Source organism: Apodemus sylvaticus, chromosome 23, assembly GCF_947179515.1.
Source record: "Apodemus sylvaticus chromosome 23, mApoSyl1.1, whole genome shotgun sequence".
NCBI classification, from domain to species: domain Eukaryota; kingdom Metazoa; phylum Chordata; class Mammalia; order Rodentia; family Muridae; genus Apodemus; species Apodemus sylvaticus.
Genome location: NC_067494.1, coordinates 29,493,293 through 29,519,379, shown reverse-complemented (window position 1 = coordinate 29,519,379; position 26,087 = coordinate 29,493,293). Strand labels below are relative to the sequence as shown.

Genomic DNA, 26,087 nt, shown 5'->3' with positions numbered 1-26,087 from the left:
GCGTGAGCAGTATGGATTGAACCATCTCCCCAGCTACTTAAGTTTATTCTTTTAAACATACTACAAAAGTGCATGCATTTTAGTGACACTGTAAACTGAGGAAAGTCTGAAATTATAATATTTTATATGCTTTGTGTTATAAAATATTTCAACGTACCCAACCCAATTTTAATGAATTATCTTAATATTTTGGAACTTGTATTCCTGTGTATGTGGTAGGTATGCAGGGGCCTGTACCAGTGCTTATAGAGGCTAAGCAAGGTCATCAGAAACACAGGAGCTGCTGTCACAGGCAGGAATGGCCCACCTGATGTGGGTGCTAGGAACAGAACTCACGCCTCTCTGTAAGAGCAGCACATATTCTTAACTACTGGGCCAAGCCCCTGCCCCTGAAGATTTTTAATGTCCTAAAAATGAGCATTAAACTAGCAAAATACTGTATGAAAACCATCGGTGGTAAAATGGCGGCTTTTCTTTGAAGTAAGACGGAGTCAGAAACTAAAGACTCAGCATTTTCTACAACTGGTACACTTCTCTTACGTAAATCTTGTGCCAGGCTTCCGATGAAGGCATCGATAGTGAAATGAGAGGGGCGTCTGATTGTCCTGTGTCTGGACAAGACAAAGAGATACTTTAATTGTTTCATAAAACAAATAGGTTTGGGTAACTCTTCAGATCTGACAGGTGCCTAGTCCTTAGAAGAAATTCTAAACTCATTAGGAATATGAGAAGCCTCCCAACAGCCCCTCTCCCTGACATTTGGTCCCAGAGTATCCCCCAAATTCTCATGTTAAAGGTTTGGTCTCCAGGTAGGACAGCTAGTGCCAGTAGGGGCTTGAGACATTAGGAAGTGTGGTCTGGAAGAATTAGTCATGGTGAGGTGTATTTAAAGGGTATGATGGAAGCCTGGCTCATACCCCTCCTCCTTTCTCATCCAGGGAGGGAAGATGCAAGCAGCTCTGAACTTTACCCATGATGCTCTGCTTCACCACCTGCCCGAACCAACAGGTCAAGTAACCATGGATTGAAATCTCTGAGTCGTGAGCCGAAATCAACTGCCCCTCCCTTTACAATATTGATCTCAACGTGTTGCCCCAGTGACAGGAAGCAGGCACACAGCCCACATTGGTACTGCTTCTCATGTCATCGAGCTAATATGTTTCTCTGCCACCACAAAGGAGGCCACTCACCCCTCTAAATCGAAATCTTGCCATTGCTTTTGGAGACTCTTTCGACACTCATCTTCAGCAAAGTGCTTAACAAACATACAAGGAGCAGCATACAAAATAGACAAGCTCTGCACGCAATCCACAGCCTTGCCTACAGTGTCTAGTGCCTAGGCCACACTACAGCTCCCCAAGTGAGATCTGTTACCTATTCTGTACATTACAGTTCCGATCCAAAGAGTCTTCAAATCACAGCCAAAATGAACAAGTCTCTCCTTGGCACTCCCATAGAACTCTGTTTATATTTCTTCTTGGCATTCACATCACAGTAAAATGGTATGCTTATATATGAATGGATTTTATACATATGCATATCTACGCATGCCTATCTTCCTCCAGATTATCAATTCTCTTAGGGAAGAGTTAGACCACAGCCTTTTCTGAGTTCTCCCACAGAACACCTAACAGTGCTTTGCGTAATGCAATATAATAAATATCCGTACATGTACTGAATGCAATCTTCAGTATTAACAATAACCAGATAATTTGCTAAGGGTGATAGGAAGCAGATGTATCCAAGCCTGAAGAACCCCAGACTTACACAGAACTTTCCCTGGATCATAGTTGTCCCTGCATCCTCTGCACGTGTCCATGCTTTTTAATTAAAGCCACCAAGTTCGCTATCCATGCTCTGTCCCAGAGATTAATTTCTGGCAGTCTATTGGAACAGAACCTGTGAGTGGCATTGATAAACTAGCAAGAAGCTGTCGGGTGTTGTCTCTGGATCTGTGACTCTGTCCCTGCTTTGGGAACTTAAGACTGGTTTAGAGGTGATGTCTTATGACTACCATACAAACATCTTCTTTCCAGGACACAGATTGACTTTCTCAGGGGTGTTTTTCTACTTGCACATGGCCAACAGACCAATCCTGCTCAAGAAGCAGAATCTGTCCAGTACAGTCAGGGTTTGTGGACAGTAAACAGTTGTTGTGGAGTGGATCTAATGCTACTTGTATTAATTAGGCTCCCCAAATTACGCAGGGAACCACAGGACTGCCTGTAAGACACTGAGGGTCCCTGTCCCCAGTTGCTTCTGATTCGTAAGAAAAGTTGCCGGCAGCCAATGGCTGGGCAGGAAGACAGAGGCAGGAACTTTCAGATACTTGGGCATGGATGTGTACCAAAGAAGATGGATTTAGAATCGCCTTGCCAGGAAAGGAATAGGATGCCGGTTTGAGAGCTGCAGAAGACAATATTGCAAATCATGTAGAGCCAGGGCAGAGTGGACCCAGCCTTTTCCCCAGCTCCCACACTGGGTTTAGGGCAAAAAAGATGGAATAGATTACTAAAAAAATAGATTTTAGTAAGTAACAATTCAGGAGTATCAGAGGGAGGTTTTAGCAACATGGAATTTTGGAGTGCTGCAGTCATTAAGCTAATTTAGGCATATTAAATATAAGGCTGGGGGGGCGCGTGCATGTGCGTGCGTGCGTGTACGTGTGCGTGTGTGTGTGTGTGTGTGTGTGTATCATTCAAGTATACAGATCATTTGGGCAGGCAGGGAGGAACTCGTGAAGCCACCACAGGGGGGATTAGAGCAGATTAACATACCACCGCTACAAACATTGTTTTCCTCTGACTTCTTCATTAGACTGTAATATAGACATTGCCAGTATTGATCCCACAGTAACCAACCATATGGTTTATGCCTTAATTAAAATCTACAGTACTCTCTTTAAAAAGCTTTGGTTTACATTCGACCTTCCACAATGCCAAGACACAAATGGGAAAAAGCCAGACTCACACTCTTTGTGTTCTCGGCTATCAATAAACTGATTCCATGCAAGCTTTCCCATTGTGTATTAGTGTTCCACCGGTGTTTATTTTTTCCTTTAGTTTCAAATACACACACATGCATGCATGTGCACATGCATATGAATGTCCATGCACACACACACACACAATGTGTGATATATATATATATATATATATATATATATATATATATATATATATATTCTTTTTTCCCTGTTATCCTGTCTCATCCTCCCCCCCCCCCCCAACCCTTTCTTCCACTGAAACCCTTCTTTCCAAGTTCACTTCCAACTTTCATGTGTGTGAGACTCAGAATTTAAAGAGTCGCTTGCATGGGCATGGGTAGGAGGTTATTTACTGACACAGGAGCAGATTAACCATGGTGGCCCCACAGTACTTATCACAGTAGATGCAGTGCCTGTGACGTTGTCTGTTTCCCAGTGAGTCTAGGAGGGTGCAGGCTGAAGTCTCAACTTTGCAGTAACTCTACCACATCACAACTAGGAAAAAAAAACTGCTGACAAAAAATGTTAAATGAAGGCAGAAACGAGATCACTCAACAACATAAACATCAATTTAAATTTTTTTTAAAGATTTATTGATTTATTTTATGTATGTGCATAAACTGTCGCTCTCTTCAGACACCCCAGAAGAAGACATCAGATTCCATCAGATGGTTGTGAGCCACCATGTGGTTGCTGGGATTTGAACTCAGGACCTTCAGAAGAGCAGTCAGTGCTCTTAACCCCTGAGCCATCTCTCCAGCCCCCCAATTTAAAATTTTAATAGCAATATTCTCCAAAGTCTTTTGCACTGGGCCTCAATAACACATAGTGATATAATATGCCTGTCTCATGTCAAATAGAAATGAAAGCGACTTCCACGTGACAGACACATTGAGTATTTACTGTGTTCTAGGCGTTTTTAGGTACTCCATTCAAATTAGTATTTTTATATATAGGAAAGCAAAGGTAATCAGAAAATGTTCAATGCTACCAGACAGCACAGCATCATTATAAGCAGAAACTACTAACAGTTTTTACATTTTCATTTTAATTAGGGATTTTATGATGGTTTTTGTATGTTCTTCTACAGCTTTATGTCTTTGTACAGGCTTTTAAAAAAAAGTAACCTACGTATGATTGTTTATTCTTTAAAGTGAATTTGAACAAAAGCATGTGGTCATATTACCATCACCATAATCAAGCTGTGTTATCACTGGCATCTCAAATATCTGCCCTGGGCCCCTTTGTAGTCCATTCCTTCCTTCCATCCTGGTCCAGAGCAGACACTGATCCACATTCAGTACAGTTTCCTCTAGAATGCCACCTAAGTGGAATCGGATGCAATCTTTTGTGTGTGGCTTATTTCATTTGATGCAGTGATGTGGGGTTTACCTATGTTGCTGGAGGCACTGGGCAATGTGATTCTTTATATTACTGAGTTTATTCCACACCAAGAGTACATGGCTATCTGGATTTTTGTACTATCAAGTACATGAGCATTTGCGTTGCTTCCGCTTTGGAGATATTTTAAGTAAAGCTCTTGTACATATTCATAGATAGGGTTCTAAAGGCCTCTGTTTTGATGGCTCTTGGGGAAATGGCCAAAAATGGGGTGCTGCTTGGTTGATTGAGGGATTTATGCTCAACTTTGTAAGAAACTACACTACCCTCCAAAATGGTTGACATTTTAAACTAGTATCTTCCATTTTTATTTTTAGCTTCCATATTAAAATTTGTATATATAATTCCAACTTTTCAACTACTTCCATGTCTAGTTATGTTAACCTTTTTCTTTGTAGCTCAAATCTTCTTATTTTCTATCTCATAATTTTTGATTGAATGCAAAATATTTTATGAAAAGAATAGCCAAGCCTTATATAAACTGCATCTATTTCTTAAACATGCCTGTTTCTTCTGCTGGCTATTATTGGGGTGCCTTATTCAAAGTGTGGCTGTATGGCCACATCCAAAGAGTGGTGGGAAGGCTAGCGATGTATCTATGTTAGCAGAATGCTTATTTGGCCTACACAACATCCATGGACCAATCCCCAGATCCATGCAGATGAGGCATGTTGGATCATGCCTGCAATTCCAACACATGGGAGAAAGAAGCAGGAGGAGCAGAAATTCAAGATCACCCTTGTTACATTCAGTAGTGACTTGTTCAGTCTTCACGAGTATGCATACTTTCTGTTGTCAATAGCCAGGTTTAATCCATGGTTGTCAGACAGGGTATAGGGTGTATCTGTTGAGACTTGCTTTATTTTAGTTTCATGGAAAATTCCATGAGCTGCTGCGAAAGAAAGCATATTCTTTTGTATTTGGTACAGTGTTCTGTAAATACCTTCCAGGTCCACTTGATTTATAACATTGCTTAACACCAGCATTTATCTGTTTAGTTTTTGCCTGGGTGATTTGTCTATTGGCAAGAGTTGGGTATTAAAGTCACCCACAATCACTGCAAGGGTCAGTATCTGATTTTCCGCTGTAGTAGTATTTCTTTTAAGAACTTGGATACCTTTGTGTTTTGTGCAAAAATGTTTAGAATTGTTAATATCCTCTTTGATAAGTATATACATCCTTACATATCTCTTCTGATTAATTTTAGTTTTAAGTCTATTTTTTTCGTATGTTTACTGTTGTGATTCTTATGTGTTGTGGCCATTTCTTTTCTGGTCTTGTGTATTTGGTGTTTTTTACACAACTTGTAGCTATGTGTACCTTGATAGCCAACTCTTTCTTTAAGTTAGGGAAATCTTCTATGATTTTTGTTAAAAAATACTTTCTGAGTTTCTTCTGGATTTTGTCTCCTTGCTTTCTTCTTACTGTTCATAGCTTTGGTCTCTTCATGATGTCCCAGATTTCTTAGCTGCTTTGTGTCTGGATTAGTTTTTGTTTTTTCCCTTTCTTAGATTTATCATTTTCTTTGACTAAGGACTCTGTTTCTTCTTCTTTGTCTTCCATGCTCCATGCCTACGATTCTCAATTCTATGCCATGTCCTTTGTTGATGAGGCTTACCTCAGAGGTTTTTATTTGCTTCTTACATTTTTCATTTCTGGCTTTGTTTCAGTTTGGGTCTTCGTTGGATATTCTATTTCTACTTTCATATCTCAAACTGTTTTATTATTTTAGTCAACTGTCTTTTTTAGGTTTCATAGTTATCACTAAGTGATTAACCTATATTCTCTTTAAAGTTTTTGAATATACTCAGAATTGCTGTTTTGACCTTCTTGTCTTGTGCTTTGGTTATGTTGTATCTCTCTAGGCCTACTGGAGTTAGGGGTATTGGGTTCTGATGGAGGCATATTGTCTTGGCTGTTCAGAGTTAACATGATTGACACATTTCTAGGTGTTGTTATCTACTCTTGTCTTTCTTGGGGGAGCATCCAGTTCTTTGGTTGCTGACCTTAGCCAAGTGTGACAGCTATAGAGAGTGCTTCTGCAGGTCAATGGGTGGCAGAGAACACTAAAAAAAGTCTAGGAGAAAGGGACTATTGGAAAGAGTTAGGGGAATCTGGTCCATACCAAAAGGAGGAGACCTTGGGGAATGGAATGCTGGGAGAAGGGACTCCTGAAAGTAGGTTGCAAATCATGTCTGGAGAAATGGAGATGAAAGGGTTAGTGGAATCCTGGGTCTTTACTAAGAGGTAGAGTCTCCAGTGAATGGAGGTAGGTCAGGAGGAAGGACAACTTTAAGTAGGTTTCTACAATACCAAGATCTTAATGAAGGACAGAAAAGATAGTGAAAATCACCTACTTGACTGTGAGACCAATGTGGTTACTACTCAGCAGAGGGCACATGGTCAAAAGTTTGGTAGTAGCCTAAATTTATTTCACAGATAAAATTTAGGCCAAGTCTCATCAGAGCTATTTAACATAACAACTAGCAATTTGGTTCAGCTTACATCTCCCTTACATAAAGCCAAGGGGGAGAGCCTGTTTCCCAAGTTCCTAAGAGAGTCTAATGGAATTTCAAATATTTACTCTCATGATTATTCAAAAGCATGACGGTATAAATTAGCTGCTTATTAGAAAATGTTAGGTATATTTCAAAGCAGATAAATAAACAAATGTATATGCCAAAATGAATTCTTTCAAAGTAATTTTTACTGAGAGACCATAGTCATGCCAACAGTAATGTTTACTCATAGGATCAGGACAGAAGAATAATTCCCTTGTGGATGTCCACTCCTCATAAAACCAGACTAGATAATTTACAACTTGCTTTTTTATCTTACTGTTTACTTAATTGTTGGGATTGGGATCTTATAAGGAAACTACCCACCAGCTAATTTTTCTACCATAATGACTATCAAGTGTTTCCAAATTTTACCCCAAATGCCAAACAGCCATTCTGGATACTCAAAACTGTAATGTGTATTATAACAGCAGCCCAATTAATGTCTAGGACTGGCCTACAAAAAGCATTATTTGACTAAATGACTGCTGACTTCATATTATTTTATGTATTATCAAAAGGAAGGAAAGCCTTGGATCTTAGGAGTGGGTGATCAACTAACATAGAAAAGCCTGGCTTTAGCAGTCTCTGACATGATTAGATCTACCACAGTTCTGAGCTTTGCTAAGAAAGATAATGTTTTGCTCTTTGTATGACCCAGTCACAACCATATATAGGTAGTAAAGACAACCTCTTCACATAAGAGAACATGGAACAAGATTTAAAAAACCCAAATTTAGCAGGAACTTTTCTTATCAAGTTGCTGTGATTTAACTTACACATCAGTTTTTCCTGTTGTCTATCATATCTAAAACATGATTTGAATCAATAAAAGAATCATATGCTACGTCAAACATAAAGCATGGCTCATTCTATTATATCACAGAAATTTGCTTAACATATTACTAAGCTCTTTTAAAAACATTAAAACCTATAGGCTATATCCACTCTCTTCCCATGCCTCAATAGACTGAGAACATAGTCAAATCCCACAATGCAATGCTTTCAAGCAGAATTGCCGTCATGGGCTCTGATGTCAGTACATGGCTTTCAGGTGAATTTGCTGATTGTATGTCTTTTGCATATTTCACTCAAGCTCTTTAACCTTCGTTTTGTTCATCCAGAAAATAAAAACAACCAAAATAAGCTTCTGCCCCAGAGGCTTGTCATGATATTTGAATCAAGCAATGCTCTACAGTTCTCCCCTGAATAACAACAGCTACAACTGATAGTACAGTTATGCCCTGGTTTATCCCCAGCCCACTGTCTTAGTTGTACAAGGGTGACTTACAAAGCAGATCAAGGTGGGACTTGAAAATAGCCTTTTGGTTTTCCAAATTCATGAGGTTAGAGAGGAAAGGAATACAAACTTTCCCTCCAGATATGAGGAGGAAAAACAAATATATTCATAACTGATTAACATATGGTCAGATGAAGAATAAGTCTAATTATCACAATACATAAAATCAAAACCCAATGCAAACATCTTCAGAGAACACCTTTAGGTAACTGGAGAGCTCTGGCTTTTCAGTATACCTGCCGACAAATACTATCATCATCTTCTCCCTTCCTTCTAAGATCTTTTTAAGAACAATTTAGCATATGGCTTCCAAAACAGCTTTCTTAGGTGTGACTACAAATATCAAGATGGTTGTTTTATTTTTGGACGCAAGGTCTCTTGTAGCCCATACCAGCCTGGAAGTTGTTACATAGCTAAGTACAGTGAACTCCTGATTCTCCTGTCTCTACCTCCCAAATATTGACTAATAGGCGTTCCCAACCACAAGATGTGAGGGATCAAACCTACCAAGTGAACTACTTCTCCAAGCCTGGTTAGACACTTCTTGTGTCTAACCTAACATGGCCCAGCAGTTCACGAGTGTCCACCATGTTTTAATAAGTTATCAGAAGATAGAAGATGCAATTCAACACATTTCCAGGGTAAGTGTATCCATTCAAGGATCCCATTAACAGAGATCTAGCTCTGGCCCAAATTGCTATGCCAAAAGCAGCAGTAAAAACTCTTGATTTAAAATGACACAGCAATAAAACCAAGCGTGAACATGGCCAATCTAATGGCAACTCTCCACCGCCTCTCTGTAATGAAGTAGGTCTCCAAGAGTGAATTACTTTGCATACCCTCTGGCTCCATTCTAACGTATAATGGATGCAAGAGGCTTCTCCTGACCTGTTTCCTTGGCCACAAACCGAAGCAAGTAGTGATGCAGTGCAGTCTGTCATCCCAGGTGGTGACTAATCCCATTCTCTCTTCAGATGCCTACAGATGACAGGCTCTTGGATGTAATTAACGACTTATCAAATTATCAGCTTCCACATTAGCTGGAGCTACTTCGCACCTTAACCTAATCCTGTAGGAAGCACGTCCCAAGCACTGCTCTGGGGGGTTTTATGTCAAATATTTTCTTTTCACGGAGCTCGTGTATAGCTTTATTACTTTCTGGCCATGAAAATATTGCTACTACTTAAAGCAGTACTATTTTTGTCAATCAAGAGCTTCCCAGAGGAGTGCTTCATAACACAGCGGGGTTGCATTCTGCCGCGTTGATACATGGGTCCTTTAAAGTGGCTATATCTTTATTGTGTGATTGATGGCTAGCGTGGGGAGTGTTGGGTGTATCCATTTTTGCAAACTCAGCTGACTTCAGCTCCTGATTTACACATCTTCTCCACAAACAGAACATTCCTAGGCTCCATTTTTAATCCTTGCTTCACTGACTTTTATTTTTTATAAAGCATATCTATCCATTTGACCTTTCAGTAAAAGTTTAAATAGAAATCGAGGTGTGTTAAATTGGTATTCCTTGGAGAGTTTTCCAATTCTACCTTTGTTACACATTGAGCTGTTACTGCTACGCAAAGCCAAATATTTAAATTAAAATGAATGCCCCTTCCATTTTCCTTATAAGGGTTTTCAATTTAACATAGCATCTGGCAAGAAGCCCCAGCCTGTATCTTCCACTAAAAGGCCTGGGTGTTAGCTGGGAACAGAAAAGGGCAGAGGGGCATGGGAGCAAAGACAGAGTGGATGGCGGCGGGGGGTGAAGGGGACATATTTCCAGAGCCTGGAAGGAATTTCCTTAACTACATAGAGCAAAAAGAAAAAACAAAAGCATTTCTTACTATGAAAAAATATCCAGTGCCTCTCACCAGAGTCTCTGCTTTTTGGTTCAAAACAATATTACTGTGGAAGCCAAAAATAGCTAGTTATCACTTATACCCCCTAAACAGACTTCACTATTTAAAAAAAAACCCACTATTGTCATAAAGTCAAATATGACAACATCATGACAATGGTTGTTGAGGGCATCAAATGTCTAAAGATGAATACCAAGCATTACTCACACAAAAAAAGATACTATCGAAAAAATTCCATAAAGACCGGATAACAAGATTCTTATTAATTCTGTATCTCACACCCTGATTGCTTCAAATGACACTTATGTCATTACTCAAAAAGCTATGTAAGACTGCTTCCACATTGGGAAGATTGTTAGTTGAATACTTTCTCAACATGGATCCCAATAAGAAAAAGAAAGGCTTAGCTATTTTTAATTTGTTTTCTATGTGTGTGTGTGTGTGTGTGTGTGTGTGTTTGATAAACTGAGGCCAATGCAATAACACTAGAAAAAAAATTGAGAGGTGTAATTTCAATAAATAGGTGAGACAATGGTGTGCCTAACATAAATTATAAATGGAAGTAGCATATTACATCCTATCATGAACCAAGATAAAATTCAGACAAAGTAGGCAGTTTTAAGGAAATCAAGAAAGGTGTTTATATGCATGCTCACTGACAATGGAGTTGAACAGAAGTTTTCTAAGGATGAAAACAGTCACAGAAAGTAAGGTTGGTTCTCTTTATCCATGCAAAAGAAAGTATATAAGGCAATTGAAAATCAAGTAAGGCAATAGCTTCAGCAGCTGTAACAGGATCAAAAGTTCGTTTTGGTTGGCTTCATTTTTGGTTTGGTTTAGTTTAGGTTTCAGAAATATTTCCCTGAGTTTTTGTGTTTCTCTTTGTTTTGTTTGAGACAGGGTCTATGCACCCAGGATGGCCTAAATCCCTCTATGTAGATAGACTGAGGTCCTTGAACCATCCTTCTTTCAATTCCCCAGTTGGATCACAGGGTACGTTTTGAGTTGAGAATGGTCTTGCTATGTTGCCGAGGCCAGCTTGGAACTCCTGTGCAGCCTGGGCTGAGCTCAAACTTGCGTTCTTCCCCTCTAAGACTCCTGAGTGCTGGGCATCATAGTCAACAAGTTGATCTTGTTACAGATTTAAAAAAAAACAAATTAATTTTAACTCTGAAGGAATGATCTTTTCTCAACAGAATGGCAAAGAGATAAATAACTAAAAAAATGACCTTAGGATTAAGAATAATTTACAATTGTTAAATTATGTATAACAATAAAAAATAGCCAGTTGTTTTGAATGACTACCATGTTAGGTATCATAAGGCCCTTTTCATATAATATATTTCATTCACTCATTACAGAAGCTTGATAAGTGAGTGAGATGATAGCCATTTTGTGAATAGGATTCAGTAGACCAAAACTACGCCTCCAAATAAATAATAAATAAAATATTTTAATATATACTTCCTGGATTCTTTCAGCTTAGAAAAATAGCTTTAAAATTACACATAAGAAATTTAAATCCATGGGCACATAAAAAAATCTATAAAATTGTAAACAAACACATTCTTACATTTGCAAAAAAAAAAAGTATTTACAACTTCTATTAGAGCATGATTCACATCCTTGATATATAGAAAGCACCAGGAATATAACCAGAAAAGGGGAAAAAAGTGTTGAGAGTAGGAAATACATAGCTGTAATTATAGGAAAACCACAAATATAAAGGGGTATAATCTGTAATTGAAGAAATACAACCTAGAGAGTGGGAAAATGGCATTGCCAAATAACAAAGATTATAAAAGTAACAATACCCACAGGTGTCAGAACAGTAAGAGAGAGAATGTCACAGTCAAGAATGACCAACTGAAGACATGACATGTTTGGTATTAAAGTCACTTTTGAAGTAGGGCATAACTGGGAATATGTTGGTTAAAAAGGTATGAAGTTTCAATTAGGATAAATTGTAGAAATCTATTAGGCAGTACAGTAATTAGTTAATATTAATGTTTTGTATGTGTAATAATTGCTAGGAGATTAGCTATTCAATGTATTTATCACAAAGACACGATATATAAGGGATATGACGAGAAAACTTAACCGAGAGAATCATTTCAGAATGAACTCACATATAAAAATACCACACTGCACACTATAAATACATCCAATTTTGTCAGCTGTATCTTCACAATGCAACATAATATTAGTTTTCACATGATACTTGCTGACCAATTTTGTGTGTTTTATACAAACCAGGCATTCCTACACCTTGTATTAGCTGATTTTGTGGGTCAACTTGGCACAAGTTAGAATCATCAGAGCAGACGGAGCCTCACCTGAGAAAATGCCTCTGACATTCAGCTGTAAGGTATTTTCTCAATTAGTGATCAATTGCAGGGGCGGGGTGGGTGGTGAGCAGCCCCTTGTAGGTGACGCCATGCCTAGGCCGGAGATCCTGGGTTCTATAGAACCCAGGAAGCAGGCTGAGGCAGCTAGGGGAGCAAGCCAGTGAGCAGCATCCCTCCATGGCCTCTGCATCAGCTCCTGCCTCCAAGTTCTAGCCCCATTTTAGTTCTTATCCTGATTTCCTTCTGTGATGAACATCATTGTGGAAGTGTAAGCTAAATAATCCCCCTCCCCGCCCCCCCTGCAATTTGCTTTTGGGTCATGGTGTTTCATCATACCAAGGAAAACCGTAAGACATATATGGTTTTAAACATGAAATTTAATTTAAATACAGTATCATGCTAGACATGTGAATACATGCTATTTACAAATTCCCTTGATCTGTCCACCCCATTGTTCTCCAAATTTCCTCAGTACAGTGGCTCTACTCTTCAACATTTAAAAATAAATCCCTGTAAGCAGAGTGATTTACATTGCCAATAAGAACACCTTAAATCTGTAAGGCTCATTAATATTTACAGAGTAGCCTCACATATATCATATTGCTGAGTTAATGCTGCAAGTCTATGAGATGGATATGGGAATCATTTTCAGCAGAAATAATTCTTTTAAAGTCATCAGGATTTTTATACTTTACACCAATATGGAAACGTGCATCTCAGTTGCTGCCTGTAGGTGTCATTGAGAACAAAATGACTTCCCAATGGGAACCAAGAGGTGGCTCCGTGGATAACAGAGTTTACTACACAAGAATGAGGACTTGAGTTCATATCTCCAGCACTCATGAAGAAAGCCAAGTACAGCTATGCACACATGTAACCCCACAATGGGGAGGAGGGAGGGAGGAGGATCACTAGGGAGTACTTGCTACCAGCCTAGGTGTGGGTGCAGTAAGAAACACTGTATCAAAGGACGTAGAGAGGAGAGGAGTGCAAGACACCCACATGTCCTCCTCTGATTTTCATAGACACACACATGTATGTTTACATCACATAGCTATACCACACTCACACACGTATACCCCTACATGAGAAAGCACATGTCCTACCAATAATCCTTAGCAGTATCAGGGATAAGATATTTCTTCCAGGCAGGGTTGAGGGGACTTATGTGGAGCTTCAGGGGTCTGCAAAAACATCAAGTTCATAGCTCCTAGCCTATGTCTTTGTGGTCTACATGAATTATGGGATGCACACACTCGCAGTTACACAGTTGACCCCACACTCACAGAGTGACTCTGAGAGTCCTTTAAGGAAAGAAAACTTGGGGTATCACACCTGCATTGTAGCACCACACACTCCCAAGAAAAACAGTCAATCCAAAACTGTAGCAATAGTTGCAGGATGTATAAAAGCTAAACAGTAACACATGAGCTACTTCAACTCTATTATTCCTATTACTTCAACCCTATTGGTCCTATGTGGCCACTTGGAGTTTATGTATTAAAATTTTTAAAGAGTAAACCAGAATAAAAAGTGCAAGCTGGAGTAGCGAGGTGGAAAATCTACTCAATAGATGGCATGTTTCCCTTAAATTTGAACACTTTAAAATTAAATTATTTCATTTTAATTTTTAATTGTTTTAAAATTAAATTATCTCATTTTAATTATTAATTGTTTTGATAATTAATTGTTAGATAAAATAATAGTGAATTAGTGCATGACTCATACTTAAAATAACTTGTCAGATAAAGATGAAATATTGAATAATGATTTACCGGCACCAAGCACGGTAGGTGCAGCTTTAGTCTATGTTCTTAAAAGAAAAAAAAATCTTAGAACTCGTCATCACTGTTCATTATGAGTTTGGTTAGTAGAGAAGGCATACCAATTATTTTTCTTGTCTTTCCGACCTGTTTGGAATGAAGTAGAACTCATTTTGTTTATGTTTGTAACATTATGGAAATTTAACAGTAAGATTTTTAGAGCTCCTCAGACCATTTATTTCAATTAGAAGTGGTAATGAGATCTCTTTAAACTATTAGATGTCACTTAGTCTTTATGGAAGACAAATTGTACGCTTAATGCCTCTTGGCATGCTCCACACTCACTGGTCTTTAATAGTTTCTATATTGACTGAAAACAAATATCGTTTTATTTCCTCTCCTATTTTTCCCCAAGCCTGAATCAGTGATCAATTTAAAGGGCCACATTTCATAAAATGTAGGAAAGAATTGATAAAATCCATTCACCTCAATACCAGGAGTGGTAAGCAGAGGTCAGCCAGGGGATACATGTGGCGTTGAGCATTATCCAGACTATGGGGTCAAGAAGCTACGAGCACCGCAGTCCCTAATGCACTACTCTTCACCTCAGTAAATACTCTTCCAAGTTTCCCCGCGTACCACTTGCTATTTTAAGAGCCAGTCCCAGTCTTCATCATGTGCCAGACCTTGAGGAAAATAATCACTTCATAGCATGCCTTACCATGTAAGAGCAGACACAAGTCTCGCTTTGTGACAGGGCACCCTGGATTATCTTCCTTTGCCTTTAGCGCCATTTTTCCCCTACTCATGCGAAAGAAGAGCAAGTTGAACACTGTTACGACTTGACTTGGAAGCAGCAGGAAGGAATTTGCAAGAACATAAAAATAAGCAAATGCCAAGCCCTCAGGATACTGTGGCACCATCTGAATCCAGATGAATCTATAAAGAGCAGCACAGTTAATGGATTTCTCTGCAGTCCACCGCAGTCTACCCTTGTGCACCACTGACACCTTTACCGTAATTACCTTGTGGTGATTTTTTTTTTTTATTTGAAAATGCCATGCAACTGTTATGGGCTACAAATCCTTCAGAAAAGCTTCCATATTGGTAAGCAAGAATTCACACTAAGGGCATGTTTCTTGTCACAAAAATAAAAAAAAAAAGGGGGGGAAGGGGGGTTATAAATGCCATGCATTCTAAAAGCCACTTTATACATCACAGCAAAATTACATTATTTTGCTGACAGATTCTGCTTCCATCTCACAGTTTATTAATTATCGTCCTCTTAATTGCCTGATTTGGTTCCAGTTACAGGAGATATTTACCCCAAATCAGATCTACCTGAGAAGAATCAGAGCTTGCCACCGCAAAAGACCATCCCAAAGCGTGTTTGTGCCTGTGGAGTGCAAGAAGTTCTTCAGATACCTGGCAATACTATAATCTTCCAAGTGAATCATTTGAAGATCACAACCCCAATTTTCAATAGTTTTATTTTTAAGAAATGATTTTCCAGATAAATGGGTATTACCAAATCCCCCTACCTTTGGTGTCAGGAAGCCATTCCATACACAGAGCTTCAGAATTCAGTGGCATATAGTTCTCTGTGTGCATTATACACCATAAGGAACCTGAGCAAACCTTGATAGAAGAGCAGCTAGGGATGACTTAACCAAACATTCACCATAAGTCATGCTCTTCATCTGCCAAACACTCTCCTGAATGTCTGCTAATACAGCTCACCAGAAGCATTTTGATATCAGCTAGCAGCACCAGCACCATACCTTCATTGCCTGACCTAAAATCAAATGTGTGCTTCTCTAGCCAGATGTGACGATTCGTGCCTGTAATCCCAGCGCTCAAGACATGGAAGCAGGCAGATTCTCTCCAAGTTCTGTGTTGGCTTGAGCTACAGAACATCCCTTCTCAAAAAACTAAAAATTAAAAATAAATTGTATGATTTAATTTTCCTGTTTGTACGATACTAGGGTATAAGTTTGATGGGTTCCTTTAACAAATATTACAGAACTTAAACCATTCTTCAAAAGTAAAAGAATAGCATCTGTTGAAGGCATGGAGCATTTAAGTTCCTGAAGTGAGGAACCAACTCTAAGATCTATGGGGGTGCCAGCAGAAAACTCAAGTGTGAGTAAGGACTGTCTAAGATGAAACAGAAAAATTAACCTCTCGCCTAAGAGTTCAAGGCCCGTGGTTTCTAAACTAGATTTCCAAGACAGATACAATTGCTTTAGCTTTGGCTTTACCCAGACAACCGAAAGGAGGTCACAACTATGCTGAGTGAATTGTCACCTGAACTTCCCAATTACCACAGCCTTGACTGTGAAGCCAGATGGGTGGTTTGCTACCAAAGGCTCAGACAGGTGATAAGCTCACTTGTGACTATAAAACTACACCTAGATCAGAACAGGGATCCTAAGAACAAAGCTCACAGCCAGACTCAACACCCTACTTCATATGACTTGGCAACTGGAACAATCACAGGAAGAGAGGACAACCAGCTGCCACTGAAGGGGAATCGGGGGCACCGAGCCAAGCCATGTCTAAGGTTTGGACCCCTCTGAGTCGTTTGTGAACTGGAGATTTATAGGAATCGATTACTTCTCAAAGATAAAGTTTTTCTTGGCTAAAGTAACAAATGAATCTGTGGCCCATGGGATTCCTTTTCCTATTCAAGGATTTTATGGTCACAGAAGCTAATGTTTGTTTATTGATAATTATTATCCCTCTTATTAAAATTCTCTCTCTCACACACACACCCTCAATCTATATATCACAATTTATTTAACAGAGATCTTGATCACGTATCTCTTCCATCTTACCTCGCACTGTTCCTGGACCTTAATGGCTTGGACAAGTGAGCAAGATAGAAACAATTACTCCAAACCCCCTGGTAATACATTTGCAGATCAGAAGGTGCAAGACAAATCTGACAAAAAATATGCAGAAGGCTTTAGTCTCAGGAAATGTTCCGTTTGGGATGGTGCTTAATAAAGTACCTCTTTAGACAAGGAGGATAAGTTGTAGCAGCATGTGTCCTCCCACAACCGAGAAAGAGGCATAGTGTGTAATGCCCAAAGTGCTTCTCTGCAAATGAGGCTGCATTTGGGTAGGCCCCTCCAGCCTGTTAGGATGCAACCTGAGAAGCTGCTAGTTAGAAGTCCCCAAACAACAGAAGGTCTCCAGCATCTCCAGTCTAGAGTTAAGTCACTCAGTCACTTTGGCCATGTGATCTGATGGTTGCTTGGAGTGCTGAGGGCGGACAATGAGAAACTGTCTGGAGCCCTTGGCAAGACCTTGTTAGGTGAATCACACTGTGAGCCCTTAGGATTTTTCAAGCGACGTCATGCTACTCCCTCAGTCTTGAACGTGTAGCCTCCAGAACTGTCAGAGAACAAATTTGCATTGTCTTCAACACCAAACACCCTGTGTGTGGTATTTGCTGGAGCAGCTCTAGACAGACACGATGTTGATCTCATAAGTTCAGGACCTTGAGCTCCTCGAATCCACCTAACAACCCATGAGGCAGTCAATCCCATTGCTTTTTCCTGCAGTGCTGCCAAAGGTGACCTAGCACAGACTAGAACTGGGACTTAAAATTAGCATCTAGTTTGAGCCTGGGTTCATAACCATTATACTACAGTGTCCACCATGGGATAGAAAGGCACAGTACTGTTCTCTCCCGGGGAACCCCAAAGGCCATATAACTCACGGAAACCATATGCTGGTGACATTTGGGGGAGCAATGTCAGGACATTACTTCCAGAGCAGATAATAAGTGATGGAAGACAGAAGCCTCTTTAGTGGTGGCTCAAGTGCTCGCCATGCCTGCTTACACTTGATAGTTCATAAGGAATTGATTTTGATTCTAGTGGCCGGTACTCCAGGAAGACCCTGGAAACGAGCACCTCCTTAAACCAGACACAGTGAGGAACCCACATAATTCCTCTAATCCTCTCCCCACTATATAACTCTCTTTCTTCATGTTCTACAGGGCCAGCGTTTTAATTCCTGATGCTTCTTCAGTATTTCTTAAGAAATAAACTCTTGTTTTTTTTAATGCCATCATTAGATACACTCTCCTTTTCACCACAACTGATTCTTTTGGTCACCGAAATAAACACAGGCATAAAATTCTCTGATGTCTAATGTTTATAAAAATAGCACTGATCTTTGATACGGTACAACTACCATATATCAGGTACTGTGCTCAGCACTGCAAATACAAGCAAAGATCATTTCTATGTAGCATACTGTCATCCTAGGCATAGGGACTAAGTTATGGTATGCATTCGATATTGGTTAAATGAAAGAAGGATGGGTAGGTGGGTGAGTAGAGGAACAAACAAACAGTTTAAAGAAGGCAAGGATGGATGGATGGATGGATGGATGGATGGATGGATGGGTGGATGGATGGGTGGATGGATGAGTGGATGGGTGGATGGATGGGTGGATGGATGGATGGATGGGTGGATGGATGGGTGGGTGGATGGGTGGATGGATGGGTGGATGGATGGATGGATTGATGGATGGATGGATGGATGGATGGGTGGATGGATGGGTGGATGGATGGGTGGATGGATGGATGGGTGGATGGATGGGTGGATGGGTGGGTGGGTGGATGGGTGGATGGATGGATGGGTGGATGGATGGATGGGTGGATGGATGGATGGATGGGTGGGTGGATGGGTGGATGGATGGGTGGGTGGATGGTTGAGTGGATAGATGGATAGATGGATAGACGGATGGATGGATTAATAGATAGATAGATGGATGCATGGATGGATGGATGGATGGATGGATGGATGGATGGATGGATGGATGGATAGATGGATAGACAGATGGATGGATTAATAGATAGATAGATGGATGCATGGATGGATGGATGGATGGATGGATGGATGGATGGATGGGTGGTTGAGTGGATAGATGGATAGATGGATAGACGGATGGATAGATTAATGGATAGATGGATGGATGGATGGATGGATGGATGGATGGGTGGATGGGTGGGTGGATGGGTGGGTGGATGGATGGATGGGTGGATGGATGGGTGGATGGATGAGTGGATGGGTGGGTGGATGGGTGGATGGATGGATGGGTGGATAGATGGATGGGTGGATGGATGGATGGATGGGTGGATGGATGGATGGGTGGATGGATGGGTGGATGGGTGGGTGGGTGGATGGGTGGATGGATGGATGGGTGGATGGATGGATGGGTGGATGGATAGATGGGTGGATGGATGGATGGATGGATGGGTGGGTAGATGGGTGGATGGATGGGTGGGTGGGTGGTTGAGTGGATAGATGGATAGATGGATAGACAGATGGATGGATTAATGGATAGATGGATGGATGGATGCATGGATGGATGGATACATGGATGGATGCATGCATGGATAGATATAACAAATGCACAGGTGGGTGGACAGCGGAGAGCTCACTTACTTGAGGACTCTACAGATCATAAACTGTCAAGAGCATGAAGAAAACATCAGCTCTTGTTTTTCCCCATATCTCCTTCCCACAGTGTTCCAATTAGACTGAAAGAAAAAGAAAAACCTCGAAGGATCTAGACTGAGGATATTTGAGGATATTAGTTGAACTGGAAAAACTAAAGTTTGCCAGTTTCCAGTCTGTCCTGGTAATGTCACACAGGCAGAAGGAATTCTTGGGAGGAACAATATTTATTGTCATATCAGCTTCTGCCAAGACCCCAGGCAAAATTCCAAAGGACACAGCATGTCTTCGCCAAGATCTCGTTCTTTCTAATACTCTGTGCCCTCCACACACACACAGAGGTCTTCATGGCAACTTTGCCTTTCCAAATTCCTTCATCTAAGGCTACCTCCTCTGAGAATACCTCACAGCCTTATTACCACAGAGCCTTGTTAATTTAATTTATACTAACATGTGAATGACAATTATCACCCCTACAACATTATTAAATAAGGCTATTCTAATTCAAATAGCTTCTTCCACTGGTAGAGAAGACATTTTCCAGGGACGAGCTATAGTAGAAGTCTATCCAGAAGATGGCTCAGAAGGTGTGGGAGGTCACTGAGCAAACCTGATGACCTAACTTCAAACCCAAATAAAAGCTGAGGAGGAGAGCCAACCCCAAAGCTTCTGATCTTCACACATGTGCTATGGCACATGCAACACTCTCTTAGGCACATGTCATATACAGAGTGACAATAATGAACTAAAAACTTAAAAGAGCTCTATGCCCCATTAGTATCCTACCTGGCTGCAATATCCAGTTTCTCTGCATTGAAACATTATGACTTCTAGTGTTTTCCAGAATTCTGCTCCCTCCTCTGTCTCTGCTAACATGCCCCATGTTCCCAGTTCATGAAAAATAGCTCATGGCATCCTGCTCTTGGAATAAAAACAATGCTACAGTTATTATTGTGGATGGTATTGTATGTCTTTTCTGCTAGGACCCCCCCCCCCACAGTCTTGGAGGAAAAGATGCCTGTATCCTTTTAATCACAGTAAGCTGGAACCTAAGTAAGGTATGGGGTAGAAAAGATTGGTCACAAAAAAAGTTATATGCATAAAAATGCACATGAAAACTATATTCATTTATACTTGCATATTTGTGCATGTAAGTATAGCCCATTATAGAGGTAGGGATCACAGCAATGAAAAACTCTAAGAGGAGGCGCCAAGGGACTCATCTGTGTCTTCTGACTGAGGCCTGTTATCCCCAATTTCTTGGCTTTCCAATAGGAAGGAAAAACAAGAAAACCTTTCTTTTGACTTAGAGTTTAGTTCACTGATCAGGAAACCTGGGGTGTTTTCCTGATGCAAGTCCTACAGTCCTTTCAGGCCATTCTTGAGAGAATTCCTCAACTCACAATTCTCTGCAGAAGCTTCACTAACCCCACCATGACCACCTTTGGCATGATGATCTAAGCCACACAGTATTTTCATTGCAGCACAATGTCCCAAGGATTGGCCATGCTTGTGACTGCCAGGAGGAGTGAGCTGAATTCCCAATCTACGTAATGAGCAGTGTACATTCTGACCATGACCATGATAGAGCCAATGCATGGAAGAAAATCAGAACTAGAAAGTGATTACATTTTAAAGAAAGGGTCCCCCAGCTCTGTTCATGGGAGAAATAGTTGAATCAGAAAACAAATTCCCACACAACAGAAAATCTAGAACTTCAAGAGGCCATCATATATAAATAGCAAATTCCAAAGAAACAACATGACCTGTTACTTAATTGTGTATTTAGTTTTATATGCATTAATTATGCTTTAATTCCTATGTTAATATGTGCTCTTCTTTCATACAATGAAGTTCTTCAAACCCATTCATTTGATCCCCAGAAGGAGCACCTCGAAGAGGGTAATGAAAATATTACTGGCCCTAATTGGTTCTTCGATCAGTTAAAGAAGGAAAACTAAGTACATATAGAAAGCAAAATCAGCTGGGTGGTGGTGGCATATGCTTTTAATCCCAGCACTCAGAAGGTAGATTCAGGCAGATCTCTGTGAGTTCAAGGCCAACCTGGTGTACAGAGCTAGTTCTAGGACAGCCAGTGCTACACAAAGAAACCTGTCTTTAAAAAAAAAAAAACCAAACAGGACAACAACAAAAAGGAAGTAAAAGCGGGCAAGTTTTATTGTTAAGCATTATTGTAATGGGATATTTAGGTAAATGGGATATTTAGGTAATAGGTGGCACACACCTATACCTAGTACTTTGGGAGACAGAGGTAGGATTGTAAGTTTGAAGACAGTTTAAGGTAATGGCTTAACTAAATAAAGTTGACAGAAGTAACTCTTTACACGGAAAATAAACAATGTCAATGCAAGCTGAAACTTTTTATACAAATCTACAAAATGTGTTGCCATTAGGTGTGCTGTTGGTCACACCTGTGATCCCAGCGCTCAAGAGACAGAGACAGGAGGATCAGGAGTTCAAGTCCAGCCCCAGCTATACAACGGGCTCCTAAGCTACAAGAGATCCTGCCCAAGAAAGACAGGGAAATGCACTGCCACGTGACTTATTGATCTGAGCAGGGATCGCAGCCCAAAGCCTCTGCTCAAACATTGCATCTGTGCTTTAAACACTTTCCGGCTTGTAAAACTGATGTTTGTTGGGGCTTGTCTGGTTTTGCCTTGTAAGAAGAGAACCAAATGCATTGTTTTAATGACGTCTACTCTCATGCCCGTCCCACGCTCACGCATCCTCTTAGCAACACTGCACTACAGTACTCCTGAAGATTAAACCGGCCCTAGCTAGTACCTGCCTTCTTTTTGTTCAGGGTTTGAACTGAGCCTTCCCACGTGCTTGGTAACGCATCTCTTGGTGCAAGCTTTCTTTACTTTCTGGTATGTTAGGACCGAACGTCGAGCTGGCCTCCTGCTCCTTTGGTACTGGACTAAATTTCAGTCCCGCCGACCGTGATCCTTCTAGCCACGCTGGACATCCTCAGGCTAGTACAGCATCTGATTGAGCTTCTCCTGGTCCTAGCACCCATCGATGGTCCTGTCAGAGCAGGTGGCTGGGACGCAAGCTTGAGGACAATCTTCTTCCTAACCTATCCTCCTTATAAAAGCAATTTGTATTTCCAGGCAGGTGATCGCAGTGGCCCACCCCCACCAACCACCACCTGCAGGTGGGTAATATTAAACGGCTATTTCCTCTTTCTGTGTCGACTTTGTGCACCAGTAACCCTTGAACTCCTTCCATTAGGCATTAAGACCTTCCGTTGAGCCCTCTGGGGCTAATGTCACCCACACAACATTTAGACCAGGTATTTCCTCCTGTGGCATTGTGTTAGCACTCCGAGCCTGCTGTATGCACTCCGAGCCTGCTGTATGCGCTTCTGACAGCTTTTCAACTAGGCTTCTCCAGGCCTCTTGTTTTCAGGCTGAGATGCTCATTTTTCTGTAAGTTCCGGGCTATGCCAGCCAGATGTTACCTGTGCTGTCAGCGTCTCTGCCAAGTTGGCACTCTCTAGGAGGGCAGCGTCAGAAACTAAGCCAAACCAATTCACTTCACTAAGCCAAACCAATGCCCTTGAAGCTAGAGACCCAAGCTCTGGTGCGAAAACGCACTTTCTGGTACTTAATTGTTCAAACCCCACGCCACGTGTCTGCCCACCTCACAGAGCAGCCATGAGGACTTGTAGCCTGCTCTCATGTGTGAAAATTTCTTTCTAGGCACTGAAATGTCACTTCCTCCTGTTCTTCCTTACACATGTCCACTTGGAGTTTTGAGAAAACTCTACCTTCCTTTCATCGGATTCAGTAAGTCGAACTAGTGATACCACGAACCCCAAATTACCCCATTTGCTTAGCATCTCATTACCTTGGAATCCTTAAGCTTTGGGGACCTCTCTTCTGTGAATAGGCACGTGTTTTGTGTTTAGTACCCCCCCCCACACACACACAGGTTCATGTTAATGGTACACGTCTTCAAAACATGGAAGAGAGAACCCCAGGCCCTGAATTCTCCTACTCCTTTGGCAATAGTCACCCACTCCTCTTGGAAGTTTCTCAAAACTCAGAAGGAAAAAAAGTAAAGAAAACGAGGAAGGTTGAAAATCAGGCAGATGTGACCCATCTTTTTGGCATTCTTCCAAGCCAGACACTACTAGAAGCATTAGGATTTCCAGATGGCCACCACAAGCAAGCACCCATTGCCCAGAACCTGACAATCGAGCCCCTATGCCAGGGTGCTGTATACCGGTTAAGTAAGAGTTGTCTACATGCAAAATCAGAATGAGCAGCTATTATTAGTGACGCCAGTTAGGAAGGAATACATAGATAACGCAGAAAACTGGAGAACCAGATACCTCCAACACCCTGGTTTCTCAATTGTCACCTAGACTGACTGCTGAGCCACTGCAGAAGCGCCAGGCCTGGTCCCCTCCCGCCGTGCCCAAGGTCGCCCTGGCGGCGCCTCCTTACCTTGCGCGAGTATGGGGGCTTGCTTAGGTGGATGCCATCGCGAACCAGCTTATCCCGGATCATGATCTTCAGTTTCAGCTTAGGGTAGCTCACCAGCTCCCTGCTGCGGGGAGCGCTCGACTGGCCACGGGGGTCCCCGCGAGTGCCCTGGGCTGAGCCGCCACATGGCTCCCCCCGGCGGCCTGGGGGCACCGCTTCCAGCAGCGGTGCGGGTGGCACCGGCTGCGGTTCGAGTGTGAAGTAGAGGCCGGCAGCGGCCGCGTCCTGTTCCCGCAGCCGGTGCACAGCCTCCAGGATGCGCCGGCGGTGCGCGGGAGCCAGCACCCCGATGGCGTCCAGGTCCGGGTCTCCGATCTGCTTGCACACTTCCAGGTCATCGTAGCCATTATCCACGAAGGATTCAGCGTACTGAGGAAGCTGTAACGCTTTCAGCCACTCGTAAACTATGTTGGTGCACATGGCTGAGACTCGGAACTCGCCGGCGAGTACCCAAGTGACACGGGCGGCACCAGTTCTTGCAACTTTTAATCCTCTCCTGGAAGGGGGTGGGAAGAAGAAACCGCAGGAAAAGTTTCTCCGTTAGTGGTTAGGCTCCGGCCGCAGAGTCAAAGCCATAGGAAGCAGCCGGGGAGGAATCGAGAGTGAGCGAGGAGCGTCTAGCAGCGAAGTGGATTCCCCGAGCAGGCGCGGCGCTCGCGGGCACTGGCGGCTGGGCGAGCGGCTCGGCTCTGCGCCGCCCCTGGATGCGCGGCCACCGCGGGGAGGGGCGCGCAGGCGGGGCCGGGCACACCCCTCGCACCCGCGCGGGTCACCGTCGCGCCGTGCAGCCCAGGAGGTTCCCCAGCTGGGGCAGTCCGGGGGCTGCACGCTGCATGTCGCTTTCTGGCGGCCTCCGTGGACGTCTGCACCCGGGTCCCACGCCGTGGAGGCGGCACCGCCGGGCAAACCCGTAGATGATGGCGAGCGCCTGGTCTGTGCGCTTGTCAGTCACTGTTGTTCCCGGGGTCACGGTGACCTGGTGTCTAGTAAGCTTCCGGACTCCGGTGGCTGCCCTGGATATCTTTCTGCATTTCTTTTGAATCCGATTTCTCCAAAGTCCGAGATTTTTCTTCGCTCAGTTCCCAAGCCAGTGGTGGCTCTCGCCTGGCTGTCCAAGGGCAGGACCCTGTCACCCCACTGGTCTGAGCGAAGCTGTTGAGTCCAGTGTCCCTTCTCCTTTCCCGATGCACGTAGAATGTCCCTTCAAAGGAGCGGGCTGCTAAGTCTACACAGGCACGGCGTGTCTGCTTCTGTGGTCCTGCGCTCTGTGCCCCCAAGCAGCTGCGTTTTGGCAGCAGGGTGGGCGCGACGTGTGGACTGTCCAGCCTGATAGGCACGAGGCCCCTCCTCGCTACAGCTAGTCACGCCGGGTGAGCGTCGGGAGGGGCACGGCTGCTCCCGATGGCCTCTCTCTCTTCCAAGGCCGTCTGATCTGCGAAAGTTTGGGGTGGGTTGTTACTTTCTCCTCGGCCAGCGCATCCCTACCTGATCGGCATCCCTCCCCACCCCCACCTTCCTTCCCGCCACACAAGCACACCGCGTTGTATCAGATCCCCTCAATCTCTCCCAGCCTTTTGCTTTCTATGCACCTTTTATCACCGTCCTTCTGTCCCGGGTGGCTCCATGCCCAGCGACAAGAGAGGTTTTCTGCCTCCGAGACAGGGATCACAAGAGACTCCCGGTCTCTGCCCCAGGTTCGCGTGTTAATCGATACACCACCATGCAGCTTGTGTTAAAGAGAACCTGGGGCATGTAGCACTTCTGCCTAGATGAGAGTAACAAAATTAACCGAGATTCCCCCGGTGTCCATGTCCCCGCTTTGAATGGGGGGTGGGGGGAAGACGACGACCAGAGCTCCTGGGCCTCATTTCCCTGCGTGTGATC

General features: G+C 42.5%; 1 protein-coding gene across 1 annotated transcript in view; it reads right to left on the bottom strand.

Annotated features, from left to right (window-relative positions):
- Positions 1–25,510, bottom strand: part of Samd5 (sterile alpha motif domain containing 5) — a 55,178-nt gene extending 29,668 nt beyond the window's left edge. Inside the window, exon 1 of the mRNA XM_052169820.1 lies at positions 24,165–25,510. Coding sequence (XP_052025780.1) covers positions 24,165–24,623 — 459 coding nt within the window. The 5' untranslated portion in view covers positions 24,624–25,510. The remainder of the gene's footprint in view (positions 1–24,164) is intronic.
- Positions 25,511–26,087: the final 577 nt, after the last annotated feature.